The following is a 13,907-nucleotide window of genomic DNA, read 5'->3' as shown; positions in this document are numbered from 1 at the left end:
AAGAAAAGAGTTCCAATCAGAGTAAGGCTAGAGGTAACGAGGTCAATTCAGTCAGGGAGGACGAGGCCCACTTCTAGCAGTGGATGTGGAGGTGCGAACACCAAGGGAGGAGAAGCTGCTTTTGTAGCTGCCTAGCCAGTCACAGTCTTTGTTTAATCCTAAAGTGATGGTGTCAAATTTGCAGATGACCTGTAGCTCTGCAGTTTCTCTTTGAAGTCTGATCTTGAAGTTTTTTTGCTGCAGGATGGCTACCTTTGATTCTGCCACTGTGTGTCCATGGAGATTGAAATGTTCTCCTACAGGTTTTTGTGTGTTGCCTTTTTTAATGATTCCCAACATCGATTTGCGTTTTGTGACGGCCGCTGCACACTGAGGGGATGTTTGCAGAGAACTCTCCACAATCGCTCCAAGATCTCTCTTGAGCAGTTGTAACTAAATTAGCCCCTATCATACTGTATGTGTCGCTGGGATTACTTTTCCCGATGTGCATTACTTTACATTTATCAATATTGCAGTTCATTTGCCATTTTGTTGCCCAATCACTGAGTTTGGGGAGATCTTTTGGAAGCTCTTCAGTCTGCTTTGGTCTTACCTCTCTTGAGCAGTTTGGGATCATCTGCAAATTTTGCCACCTCACTGATCCCCCCTTTCTCCAGATCATTTATAAATAGGTTGAATAGGATTGGTCCCAGGACGGACCCTTCAGGGACCCCACTAGTTACCTCTCCACTTGGAAAACTGACCATTTATTCCTACCCTTTGTTTCCTGTCTATTAACCAGTTCTCAATCCAGGAAAGGACCTTCCCTCTTATCCCATGCAACTTACTTTACTTAAGAGCCTTTGGTGAGGGACCTTGTCAAGGGCTTTCTGGAAATCTAAGTTCACTCTAGCCACTGGATCCCCCTTGTCCACATGTTTGTTAACCCCTCAAAGAACTCTAGCAGATTAGCAAGGCAGGATTTCCCTTTACAGAACCCATGGTGACTTTCCCCCAACAAATTACGTTCATCCATGTGTCTGACCATGTTCTTCTTTACTATTGTTTCGACTCATTTGCCCGGTACTGACGTTAGACTTACCGCTCTGTAATTGCCAGGGTCGCCACTACAGCCCTTTTTAAACATTGGCGTTACATTAGCTATGTTCCACTCATTGGGTACAGAAGCGGATTTAAAGGATCGGTTACACGCCACAGTCAATAGCTCTGCAATTTCCCATTTGAGTGCTTTCAGAACTCTTGGGCGAATGCCGTCTGGTCCCGGTGACTTGTTACTGTTCAGTTTCTCAATTTGTTCCAAAACTCCTCCAATGACACCTCAATCTGGGACAATGCCTCAGATTTGTCACCTACAAAGACTGGCTCAGGTTTGGGGATCTCCCCAATATCCTCTGCCATGCAGAGTGAAGCAAAGAATTCATTTAGCTTCTCCGCAATGACCTCATCATCGTGGAGTGCTCCTTTGGCATCTCAATCATCCAAGGGCCCCACTGGGTGTTTAGCCGGCTTCCTGCTTCTGATGCACAGAAACGTTTTGCTCTGACTTCCTGAGTTTTTGGCTCACTGTAACTCCCTTTTTGGCTTATTATATTTTTACACTTAATTTGACAAAGTGTATGCTCCTTTCTATTTTCCTCACTAGGCTGTGATTTGCACTTTTTAAAAGAGATCTTTTTATCCCTTACTGCTTCTTTCACCTGGCTGTGCTTGGGGTATACATTTAAGTTGGGCCTCTATTATGGGGTTTGATAATTTTTCATGCATCTTGCAGATATTTTACTTGTGTCCCTGTACCTTGTAATTTCTGTTTAACTAACTTCCTCATTTTGGAGTAGTTCCCCTTTCTGAAATGAAATGCCAGTGTTGGGCTGCTGAGGGGTTTGTCCCGTCACAGGGATGTTACATTTTATTACATTATGGTCACTATTTCCAAGTTGTCCAGTTCTATTTAACTTTTGAACCAGACCCTGCGCTCCACTTAGGATTAAATCACAAACAGCCTCTCCCCTTGTGGGTTCCAGAACCAGCTGCTCCAAGAAGCAGTCACTTAAGGTACCAAGAAACTGTATCTCTGCATCCTGTTCTGAGGTGACATGTACCCAATCAGTACGGGGATAGTTGAAATCCCCCACTATGATGGAGTTTTTTAATTTGATAGCCTCTCTAATCTCCCTTGGCATTTCATAGTCACCATGGCTATCCTGGTCAGGTGGTCGATAATAGATCCCCACTGCTCTATTCTTATTATTGGAGCATGGGATTACAATCCGTAGAGATTCTATGGAACATTTTGGCTCATTTAAGATTTTTAATTCATTTGATTCTACATTTTCTTTCGTGTATAGTGCCATTCCCCCACCAGCACGACCTGTTATGTCCTTCCGATATATTTTGTACCCTGGTATGACTGTGTCCCATTGATCGTCCTTATTCCACCAAGTTTCCGTGATGCCTGTTCTAGCAATAGCCTCCTTTAAAACTAGGCACTCTAGTCACCCATTTTACCATGTAGAATTCTAGCATGTGTGTCTAAGCACTTTAATAATCTGTCACTATTTATCTGTCTGCCATTTCCTGGTGTGTTAGACTCTTTCATTTGATTGTGCCTCATCTGATCCGAGCCAGACTTCCATCCTCTCCCCCTGCCTGGAACACAGAGCATCTCTATTAATAGACCCTCCCCTAAGAGATGTGTCTGTCCGATCCATGTGCTCCTCCGCACCTGTCGGCTTTGCCCCAGCCCTTAGCTTAAAAACTGCTCTACGACCTTTTCAATGTGACGTGCCAACAGTCTGGTGCTATTTTGGTTTGGGGGGAGCCCATCCTTCCTGTCTAGGCTCCCCCATCCCAAAAGTGTCCCCAGTTCCTAATAAATCTAAACCCCTCCTCTCTACACCATCGTCCCGTCCACGCATTGAGACTGAAGCTCTGCCTGCCTACCTGGCCCTGCGCGTGGAACTGGAAGCATTTCCGAGAATGCCACCATAGAGGTCCTGGATTTCAGTCTCTTTCCTAGCAGCCTAAATTTGGCCTCCAGGACATCTCTCCTACCCCTCCCTATGTCATTGGTACCTACATGCACCACGACCACCGGCTCCTCCCCAGCACCGCACATAAGTCTGTCCAGATGCCTCGAGAGATCCGCAACCTTCGCACCAGGCAGGCAAGTGACCATCCAGTTCTCCCGGTCAGCACAAACCCAGCTCTCTGTGTCTCTAACGATCGAATCCCCCATTGCTGACACCTGCCTCTTCCTAATGGCGGGAGTCCCCTCCCCCGGAGATGTCTCCTCAGTGCGAGAGGATCCCAGAACATCACTGGGAAGGAGGGTCATTCCCCTCTGCTCTCCTTCCCTGAGCCTTTCCCCCTCCCTAACCGCGGGGGCTGTCTGACTGGAGGTGGGCAGTTCTAGGGGAAGCCTCGCCCATGCACCTCTCGGCCTCCCTCTGCTCCTCCAGTTCAGCCACCCTGGCCTCCAAAGCCCGGACGTGGTCTCTGAGGGCCAGGCGCTCCTTGCACCAAATGCGCACACGCCAGCCGCCCGCAGGGCAGGGGAGACACACGCTACCTTGGGCGCAATGAGCCGGACAGCCCCCACTCTGCTGCTGGGCTTCTGCTGCCTTCGCCCCTGCAGCTACTTCGGCTAGGGAGGGGGTTTATGTAAATCAGCTCGTTAACGAATGGCCAGTGCCCTCAAAACCGCCTGTTGGCTGCCCCGGTTGCTCACTCACGGGCGGATAAAGCCCTGGCCTTCGGCTAAGGCTTGACCAAGGAACAGCGCCCCGGCCATGCGGGACCAGCGTGCCAGAGCCAGAGCGAGGTGACGCTGGGGGGGACTGCCTGCCCCGGCCCTGGCCACAGCCCGAGGGAACCCAGGCGGGGTGCTGCGCGCTCACGGGCAGCTGGCAGGGACGCTGCGGAGCTCCAGGCCTGTCGGCTTTCGCTGCTCCAAAAGGGGGCTGGGCTGGGCCAGGCCAGGGGCAGGAGTGGTGCTAAATGCTCCCCCCCACGAGCTGCAAGAGGGAGGGATCAGACCCAGGGCACAGCGTAAGGGCATCTCCACGCAGGAGGTCCTGCCTGGCACGGCTCTGCCAGGTCTGTGCGCCACCCTGCAGCTCCGCAGCCTGGGAGCGCAGAGCGGACCGGAAGCGCTGCCGCCACAGGGCTCCCCAAGTAAAACCTCTCTGCCCCGCCCCAGGCAGGACGCGCGGGGCCTGCTCGCCAGCGGCTGATCCAGGCAGCGTTCACCCCGCTGGGGAGGCATCGGCTGCGAACCTCCTGCCCCGGGAGGTGGGTGGCCCGGCGGAGAACCCAGTGCAGCCCGAGCAGCACACAGCCGTGGCCCAGGTGCCAGCCCCGGGGCCACGCGGGTGCCACACAGCGAAGAGCCGAGAAGCGCGAGTCTGGCTGAGCACATGGCTGCAGCCTGCCAGTTACGCCGCCCTGGCACAGACGCAGCGAGGGCAGTGGCCGGTCCTCCGCCTCCCAGGCTCGGGGCTGCACGCAGATGCCCAGGCGCGCGGCAACAGAAGGGGCAGGATGGGACGACACAGCCGACCCGTTTCTAGTCCTAACCCCGCCTTCTCCCCCATTTGCTCCACATCCACCCGAGCCCCAAAGCCCCCCGGGCCGCCGCCGCACGCCAGCGCTTGGGGAGCACCCGTGACAAGCCACGAAACGCCAGCAGAGGCGGATCGGGGAGGGAGCAAGGTAAGAACCTGAGCCAGAGGAGAAGCTGGAGGCGGGCTCCCTCTCCGTGGGGAGCGGCCCCAGTGGCTCTCGGCAGAGGAGCCAGGGCAGCCCCCCGCAGGAGCAGGTATTGGGCAGGGCGCGGCAGAGAGGGGAGCCGCAGGGAGGGCTGCCCACCCTCACAGCAGTGCTGGGACTCTGGCCTGGCTAGACCCTCTCGGGGCACCGGGAGAGGGCCCGGGGCACCCGGCCGGCTGTGCCACGCAGCCCCCCAATGTGCCTCACGTCTGCCAGCAGTACCAGCCTGCTCCCGAGAGCGGGGGGGACGACGAATTCCCTCTGGGGAGCCCCCAGCCCCCCGGGAGCCAGCGCTCGGCTGCAGAAGTGCCCATGCACGACCCGGGCAGGCCGGGCGCCGTACTCACTCTGTACGTGCAGCTCTTTGGCCTGGCACGCCAGGGCCATGAGGTCGCGAGTGGTGTGCACGGCGGCTCGGAAGCGATGCAGCCCGCCCTTCTGGGCAGCCCGGGGAGCCGCCTGCTCCAGCAGGTCTAAATACTGAGCCACTTCGTCGTAGGCGTCAGCTGCAGGAGCAGGCAGAAGAGAGGGGTTGAGTCACGTGTGCCAGGCCGCCTGGCGCGCAGGGACACCAAGGCACCGCAGCCTCACCTGCCCGGCCGGCTCGCTCAGAGGGGCCCTGCGCCGAGCCGGCTCCTGCCCCCAGCCCCATCTCCGGCCGGCTCGCTCAGAGGGGCCCTGCGCCGACCCGGCTCCTGCCCCCAGCCCCATCTCCGGCCGGCTCGCTCAGAGGGGCCCTGCGCCGACCCGGCTCCTGCCCCCAGCCCCATCTCCGGCCGGCTCGCTCAGAGGGGCCCTGCGCCGACCCGGCTCCTGCCCCCAGCCCCATCTCCGGCCGGCTCGCTCAGAGGGGCCCTGCGCCCGACCCGGCTCCTGCCCCCTCGGCGCGCCCAGCCCCTCCTCCGGCCGGCTCGCTCAGAGGGGCCCTGCGCCCGACCCGGCTCCTGCCCCCAGCCCCATCTCCAGCCGGCTCGCTCAGAGGGGCCCTGCGCCGACCCGGCTCCTGCCCCCAGCCCCATCTCCGGCCAGCTCGCTCAGAGGGGCCCTGCGCCCGACCCGGCTCCTGCCCCCTCGGCGCGCCCAGCCCCTCCTCCGGCCGGCTCGCTCAGAGGGGCCCTGCGCCGACCCGGCTCCTGCCCCCAGCCCCATCTCCGGCCGGCTCGCTCAGAGGGGCCCTGCGCCGACCCGGCTCCTGCTCCCTCACAGCGCCCAGCCCCTCCTCCGGCCGGCTCACTCACCCGGCTCCTGCTCCCTCACAGCGCCCAGCCCCTCCTCCGGCCGGCTCACTCACCCGGCTCCTGCCCCCTCGGCGCGCCCAGCCCCTCCTCCGGCCGGCTCACTCACCCGGCTCCTGCCCCCTCGGCGCGCCCAGCCCCTCCTCCGGCCGGCTCACTCACCCGGCTCCTGCCCCCTCGGCGCGCCCAGCCCCATCTCCGGCCGGCTCACTCACCCGGCTCCTGCCCCCTCGGCGCGCCCAGCCCCTCCTCCGGCCGGCTCACTCAGAGGGGCCCTGCGCCGACCCGGCTCCTGCCCCCTCACAGCGCCCAGCCCCTCCTCCGGCCGGCTGGCCCTGCTGCTGCTCTGTTTCCATGGGGAGACCCTGAGGGGAGAGCTGGGCCCCGTGTGGGACCCCTGGGGGAGTCGCCGTTACCCAGCACTGGGGAAAGGAGGCGGCACTGCTGGGCACCGCTCCTAACCGCGGGGGCCGGGGCGTGCACAGGCAGCACCACCTCAAGCCAGCGCAGCGCCTGGGCCCGGACAGCCTGCGGCAATCACAGGCCTGGCCTGCCCCTCAGCCCTGCCTTGGCCTGGCCTCCGCCTTGAGCGCGCTGCCAGGGCCCCGCGTCACTCCCAGCTGCCCTGGCCAGGCCCTGCCCAGCCGTCCCCCCGCGGCTTCTCTCCAACCGCACGGCGCCCCTCTGAGCAGGGACCGGCTCGGCCGTGCCCGCTGGGATGCCAGTGCTGGCTCTCGCGTGCAATCGGGTGCGAGAGAGAACCCGGAGCCACTCGATAAATCCCGGACGTCATCCACCTTTTCTATCCCTCTCCCGCCTGGGCCAAAAACCCAATGGCCCCGGCTGGCCGGCCCCAGGAGCGGTTTGCTGCCAGCCCAGCCCTGCCCTGCCCTGCCGCCACCAGACTGGCAAACCGAGGCTTGCAAAGGGCTTCTACGCACTGGCGCTCCTGGCCTGTAGCGTGGCTAGTGAGCACGGCCCCGCCCTGTTCCCGGAGCCCCCGCGCGGCACAGACCCACCTGCCACGGCGGCGCCCGCGAGCCCTTTCGCCCGCGAGCCCCCGTGAAGGGAGCGTGTTCACACCCTGGCCTGCCAGCCACATGCAGGCAGCCGCACACTCACTCTCCACGGCGGCCCGGGCGCCTGAGGGGGCCGATTGCGAGGCCCACGCGGTGCATTAGCCTCCATGCAGCCTGAGGACCCACCCCAGGCTCCAGCCTGGTGCACCCTTGGGAGAAGGGTCGGAGTGCCACAGGCAGGGTGCAGTGCTGTCAGGCAGGCGGCCACGGCACTCGCATGCAAAGGGCCCCGTGCCGTGACGGCATGGGCATGGCCTCACAGCTCTCCTGCCTCCCCCGACTGCCCAGCACGCCTGGGACCTGCTCGAATGCGGCACTTCCCGAGGCCCCGGGCCGGGTTTGCCACCTGGGCTCCGTGCTGTGGCCACACAGAGCAGCACGGACATGGAGCGGGGTCGGGGCCCCGAGCGGCTGCCGGGGATGTGGGAAGCCGCAGGAGCGCTCGGCGGCAGCGCTGTCTAGTGAGAAGGGCTGTTTGGCCAGCGCAGAGCCCCCAACTTGCCCTAGAGCTGCAGCCTCCCAGCACGGACACAAGCCCCTCGCCCAGCCCAAGGGACCAGACGGGCCGGGGGAGCCCCTGGGGGAGCCCCTGCCAAGCATGGAGCCGGGGGTGAGGCAATGCAAGCGGGGGACAAGCCGTTAGTGGGGGACAGAGGAGGGGCAAGGAAAGGGATCGGGACGGACACTCGGTTCCAAGAGCTCTTTGCACCTGATGGAGAGGAAACAAGCGACCTCGGCTAGCCGCTCTGGCCCTGCCCTTTGCCCGCAGCCCCAGGCCTGGCCCCTCCAGAGACCAGAGCCCTGACTGGGAACATCGGCGCGACCCCGGAACGGGCGCCCACTCGGGCACGCTGCTTCCCAGGGCCCGAGCAGCCTGGCCGGGGCCCCCAGCGCGGCCGCTGAGAGCCAGCAGCACCCTCGGGACGGCCCAGCCCCGAGCTCCCCCTCAGCACCGCCCCCTCAGGCCGGCTAGGCTGACAGGCTCAGGCCAGCGACCCCCCACGAGTCGCCTCGGAGCCCGGGCCGGTGGGGGCTGCAGCCAAGCGGGGGGGCGCCTGGCCGAGAGCGTGGAGTTCGCTGGTGTAGGGACCGACCACGGCCTAGTCCGGCGCCCGCCCCCGTCCTTACCAGCCTCTGCCAGCTGGAAGCCATGCAGCCAGTCCTCGGGGTCGAGCGTGCTGCTGAGCCCGTGACCGTGGGCACGGCGCTTACCCTCCGGGCCGGGGTCCATGAAGCTGAGGTGGGTGCGGCACGACGTGGTCAGGAACTCGGACAACTTACCCGTCTGGGTCCTGGGCGGGAGAGAGCCGGTCAGACGGGCCGGGGCTGGTCCTACTGGCTCTGCCTGGGCGGCACGGTGCCCCCCGCCCGGCACTGCCGGCTCCCGGCCGGGATGCTGGACTCTGCGAGCCCGAGGCTGCTGCAGCCCCGTGGGGACGTCGTGTGAGATGCTGCAGTGACCACCTAATGGGAAAGGCTGCCAGGCCCGGGCACTCGGGGGCAGGGCAGGAGAGGGAGAAGAAAGGCCACGGGGGGAGATACCAGCGGGCCAGGTCGCTGGGCGGGAGGATGCCGAGGGAGCTGAAGAGAGGGAGAGGCTGAGCACGCGACTGTCTCCCCGACCCTCCATTACCAGGCACACAGCCACCCCTCCGGCTAGGGCGGGCCTTCAAGAGGCAGGAGGAGTGCCGGGGGGGCTGCCTGAAACCCCTGGCAATGGGGACTGGGCGTTAGCAGGAGGGGTCAAACTTGGACCTCAACCTACAGGCCTCCCCCACCGAGCTAAGAGGCAGCTCCACGGCCCAGCCACTGGGGCAAAGCACCACCGGGGTAAGCCTGGGTTCCCGCCACGCGCCACAGCTGGACAGGGCCGGGGGCAAGGCCCCGCCCTCACTCAGGGGCTAGAGGAAAACATTCCTGCACTCTGAGCCCCAGCCACCGTGTGCCCCACAGCCCCCTGGCACCGGGCGATCTGCCTCGGCACTGCCCCAGCCTGGCCTCTGGGGCGGCCGAACTCTGCCAGGGACAGACACACCTGCTGGCAGAGCACCGCCCATTCCCCTCCGCCCCAACCCGAGCCCTGCGCCCCAGGCTCCCTTGCAGCGTCCCGGAGGGCGCGTGGGGCCGCAGGGCCCAGCTGGCTGGCACGGCGCCACGGCAGGCGCTGCTGCTCACCTCGCCCCGCCAAAATACCCGTCCTGCAGCTTCCGCAGCATGGCCAGCACCGTGGGGTGCACGCTGGTTCCAGTGTCGTCTGCCAGAGAGAGGCCGGGAGTGAGCTGCAGGGCAGGAGGGCGCTCGCGGGTCTCTCTGGTCACGGGGAGGACACCAGGAGGCCCCCCCACCTCCCCGTTATGCTCCAATAGCTTCCCTGGCCAGCCAGGGGCCGGGCTGGGACACGAAGAGCTTAGATCGGCCCATGGCAGGTCCACGCCCAGCCCTGCCCCGCTGGCGCACGCCCTCGGCAGGAACACTTCCACCGACTTCCCCCGGGCTCTCGGCTGGGCGCAGACCCCTGCTGGCAAATGGGGGGGGCACTGGCTGGGAGTGGGGCGGCCCCCCTGGGCCAGGGAGCTGGGAGCCAGCTGTCATGAGCTGCGAAACTGCCAAGAGCGGCAGCCGGCAGGGCAGGGCGGAGACACCCCCGACCTCTCCCGGGGGTGTTAGCTAACGGGTACGAGGAGTCGAGCCCCCGCGCTTACACCACCATTCGACAGCCCCTCCCAGGGACCCCGGCCACCCCAGACGGCTGCCTCTGCGGGGTGACGGGCGGGGGCCAGTCTGCAAAAGCGGCTCCCGTCCATGGGGCTCTGGGCTCGCGTGCAGAGCAGCCTCTGTCTGCAGCAAGCCTGGGCCTGTTGTGGACAGAGGCTGCTCTGTGGCAGCCTCCCCTCCCCCAGCCCCCAATGCCCCCGTGGGCCGCTCTGACCCCGCGGAGTGCAGCACCTCCCCCGCAGCCGCCCATCGACCCGCCCCCACCCCGGGCTCAGGCAAGGCAGCCGTTACCGAGCATGGTCTGCGAGATGGGGAAGGTGATGGTCGGCCGCCCCGTCATCCTCCAGCGGCTGCACAGGTAGGAGAGGTCCGTCCGCAGCATCTCCACGATCATCTTGTTGTCCAGGGCCAGGTAGAACTGCTGCTGGTCGAGGAACTGGGGGTGCAGAAGCGGAGCCGCGTGTCACAGGGCGAAAGTCGGGGGGGGGGGCAGACAGGGAGAGCTGGGTGGGGCCTTCACGGGAAGCAGCAGCAAAGCAGGAAGGCTCCCCGGCGGCTCCTGGCTAACCGGCTGCAGGGACACGGACCGAGGCCCCCGTGGACCAGGCCGAGATCGGCAGGCCCAGTCTGACCTGAGACAAGGGGGTCGGGGGGAGATGGCCGTTACTGTGGAGATGGGGGCTCAGAAGAGCTGCAGGTGGCTGCAAGCCTTGATTCCCCCGCCAAGGGTAGAGACGTTCCCCCCATCCCCCACGTCTCTCCACCACCCGGGGACCGAAGCAGCTACCACGAGGGCCGGGACGCCGGCCGGCCGCCCCGGGCCGATACCACGAGGGCCGGGACGCCGGCCGGCCGCCCCGGGCCGATACCACGAGGGCCGGGACGCCGGCCGGCCGCCCCGGGCCGATACCACGAGGGCCGGGACGCCGGCCGGCCGCCATGCTGCCCAGGGGGCACCCACCTGGGGTGTGAAGGTGAATATGGTCTTTCTGATGTCGTACAGCTTGGAGGTGCCCAGCACTCCCATGTAGCGGAAGGGCCGGCCGCTCAGGTTCATGCGCTTGTTGCGACCTGTGAGAAGCGTGAGAGGACGGGAGGGGAGGGGAGGGGAGGGGGAGGGGAGGGGAGGGCACCGCCGTGTTACTGGGAGGCTCTGGGGGAGACCAGCTCAAAGGCTGGGCACTTGAAAGAAACACTCTGGGGACAAGCCGCACGGGGCAGGAATGGGCTCATCGCGCCAGAGCTTCGCTCCGAGGACAGCTCCCGCCCTGCACACGCTCAGCTGCGCCTCAGGCATTACAGCCCACCTGAGCCAGGCAGTGCAGCCTAGTGGGCAGAGCACCAGACTGGCACTCTGGAGATTTGGCCTCCTGGAAGATCCTGACAAAGCCCCTGGCTGTGCCGTGCCTCAGTTTGTCTGTCTGTCAAACGGGGACATACAGCCCCGCTAGGGTGAGCACTAGGACCCGGCTCTGGAGAGGAGGGAACGGTTATAGCCCTGCCACGGGCTCAGCAGGGGCCCACAGACAAGCCGCAGGGAAGCTATTGCTTGGCTTCCTCTTTCAGCGAAGAGGGGAGGGGGCAGGGTTCCAGGAAGCTGGAGGCTGCGCCAGCAACGGGCCCCTCGGGGGCGGGCAGAGCCCAGAGAGGCCACCCGGGGAACGCAAAGCCCAAGCGATGCCGCAGGGGGACGGCTGGCCAGGGAGCAGCATCGACTCCCGCTGGCAGGACGCCCGGCTCCGAGGGCTCCCTCAGCTCAGTGGCTCTCGGCCCCTCCGGGGCTCGGCTCCTTGCTCCCCCAGCACAGAAGGGCGGAAGCACCCGGCGCCCGACCAGTGCACCCAGTAGAACGCGAGCCCCACGCTCCCGCAGACACGAGCCACGGCCTGGCCCGCTGCACAACCAGCCACTGCCTGCAGGAGACCACGTGGCCCGGCTGAGAGCCGCGGCCGTATCTGGGCAGCAGGGGAGTTGAGCGGAGCTGCCCCGCCGTGCTCCAGGCCCCAGGGCAGACTGGCCGGCCGGAGGCTGGGTAGCCCACGGGGTCTGCGAGCAGGAGCGCGGCTCCGCGGCCACGGGGGTTTCAACAGGAGCGGAGCCATTTCCACCGACGGCAGCGCGGCCGAGGCCCTTTTACCCGCTCTGGGATTGGATGGGACCGGACCAGCGTGGCCGCGCCGGGGCAGCCGGGCGTAGTCAGCTGCGACCCACACTGGTGCTGGAGGGGGCTCGGGGCAGGGAGCTCTCCCAGGAGCAGGGACCGGCAGACACACCCGTGTTCAGTCAGGACAGGGCTACTGGCAGCCTGAGGGGAGACCTGGGGGTGCAGGCAGGGCCTCAGAGGCGGCAGCGCCCACGAAAGGACCCGCTGCTGGCAGGCCATTAGCACACGCTGGAAGCCAGGCCCAGGGAGAATCGAGTGGCCCTCCCGGCTGCCCTTCCCTGCCCCCCGTTCCAGCCGCTCACCCAGCCTGGCGTAGATGTGGCTCAGGATGCGGGCCGGCTGCACTCGGATGGGGGAGACGTCAGCCACCGTCTCCACCTCGATGCCCTGCTTCTTCAGGAGGGCCTTGATGGCCTCTGTCTCGGCCAGGATGCACACTGGGCCGGGCAGAGAGCAGGGTCAGTGGCTTGGGCTCCGTCACCCCGCGGGCCAGCGCCCGCCCCAGCTAACCCGCGCCCCGCGCCAAGCTGCGCCGCCCGCCACGAGGGGGTCTGAGCCCCCCGGCAGCGACAGTGGCCACACGGCACCGGGGCGGGGAGCAAGAGCGGGGCTGGCAGGAGGCACTGTACTGCCCATAGCAGCTTCCGGCCTCGCACGCTTCACACCCCTAAACCGGCCCCTTGGGAGCTCCCGCGCCGCTGCAGCCACCTCTGGGGAACGCCAGCGCAGCTGGGTAACTGAAGGGGACAAGGAACCTTGAGACCAGAGTCCTGGCCCTGTGTTGCTCAGAGGGGCGGCCAAACCGACAGCATCTCCCACAGCACACGGGGCTGGGGCGCACTGCCCCGCCGAACCGCCCGTTCCCAGGCCCGGGCAGGGAGCCAGCCCGCCAGGCTGCCGCGCTCACCTTGGACCACCACGTCCGGCTTGGGCACCGTGGAAAACCTGCGATTCAGGGGGTCGATTTCCCCTGGCGCGAGAAACCCCTGCAAGATACAACCGGGAGGCCTTGTCCTCAGGGAGAGCCCTCGGCGCAGGAGCCATCGCATCCCACCCCAAGGACCTGGCCGGGGGAGCCCCCGTGCGGCTCACACTGGCAAGGAAGAGCCCGGAACCCCCTTCCCCGCTGGGAGCCAGGACAGGCAGGAACGAACGCGCTCGGGCAGAGAGAACACCGAGCATGCCGACCCCGCGGCGCAGCAGCTCTGGAGGCAGGAGGGGGCTCGCCCAGCCCGGGGAAGCCAAGCGCAGCGGCCACTGGCTGCAGGGGGCACGGTGCGGCGCCCACTGTGCTGAACGGCTGCAGCCTGGGCTAGCCTGGCGGGCAGCGGCCGATTCTTTGGAGCAGCTTTCGGGACAGCCAGCCGCGAGCCGGGGGGAGAGGGGCAGCGGACCGGCTGGAGCCAGGCCCTGGGCGGAAGAGGCAGCGCGCCCCACGTGGGAGCCAGAAGGCAGCGGCTCGGACCAAGACTTCTAGGAAAAGCCACCGAGCCCAGGGAACGCCGGGCACCTCTCGCCGACTTGGAGCTCTCCCGGCCTGAGCGCTCAGCACCCCAGCGTCCAACGCCCTCGGAGCCCGGAGAGACGGGCCCCTCTCACCTCGGCCATCAGGCACCCCAGGATGTAGAGAGACTGGCCCCACATGTGGGGCAGCTTGCCCATCGGGACCCGGTCGACAGAGTGGGGGTGCAGGTACTCCTCGTCCACCTGGGAGACAAGGCAGAGGTCAGGCAGCCCACAGCGGTGCCCGCCCGCCGGCCACGTTTGCAGCTGCTGCCCTATGCCCCCGGGCACGGGGCGGCGGCCAGGCAGGAACCGGGCTAAGCGGCTCGCGGGCCGGCAGCTGAGCAGGACCCAGGCCGGCAGCGGAGCCCCCAGGCAGCAGCAGTCGGGCCCAATGTTCTCTAATAGTTTCATCCATGTGCGGTATACATTTTTTACATGCAC

General features: G+C 65.0%; 1 protein-coding gene across 7 annotated transcripts in view; it reads right to left on the bottom strand.

Annotated features, from left to right (window-relative positions):
- The window catches only part of PHKA1 (phosphorylase kinase regulatory subunit alpha 1), a 51,796-nt gene that overhangs the window by 21,364 nt on the left and 16,525 nt on the right, over window positions 1–13,907 (bottom strand). For 3 of the 7 annotated variants that reach the window (XM_075896551.1, XM_075896552.1, XM_075896554.1), the window contains exons 12-19: window positions 13,560–13,667; window positions 12,868–12,946; window positions 12,263–12,397; window positions 10,758–10,867; window positions 10,088–10,232; window positions 9,257–9,335; window positions 8,210–8,373; window positions 5,115–5,273 (exon numbers count right to left, since the gene is read on the bottom strand). In XM_075896551.1, coding sequence (XP_075752666.1) covers window positions 5,115–5,273; window positions 8,210–8,373; window positions 9,257–9,335; window positions 10,088–10,232; window positions 10,758–10,867; window positions 12,263–12,397; window positions 12,868–12,946; window positions 13,560–13,667 — 979 coding nt within the window. The remainder of the gene's footprint in view (window positions 1–5,114; window positions 5,274–8,209; window positions 8,374–9,256; window positions 9,336–10,087; window positions 10,233–10,757; window positions 10,868–12,262; window positions 12,398–12,867; window positions 12,947–13,559; window positions 13,668–13,907) is intronic. The other 4 variants (XM_075896553.1, XM_075896556.1, XM_075896555.1 and 1 more) reach the window with 2 other exon arrangements.

This window comes from Pelodiscus sinensis, chromosome 13 (genome assembly GCF_049634645.1).
Source record: "Pelodiscus sinensis isolate JC-2024 chromosome 13, ASM4963464v1, whole genome shotgun sequence".
In the NCBI taxonomy this organism is placed as follows: Eukaryota; Metazoa; Chordata; order Testudines; family Trionychidae; genus Pelodiscus; species Pelodiscus sinensis.
This window is presented reverse-complemented; position numbering and strand designations above follow the sequence as displayed.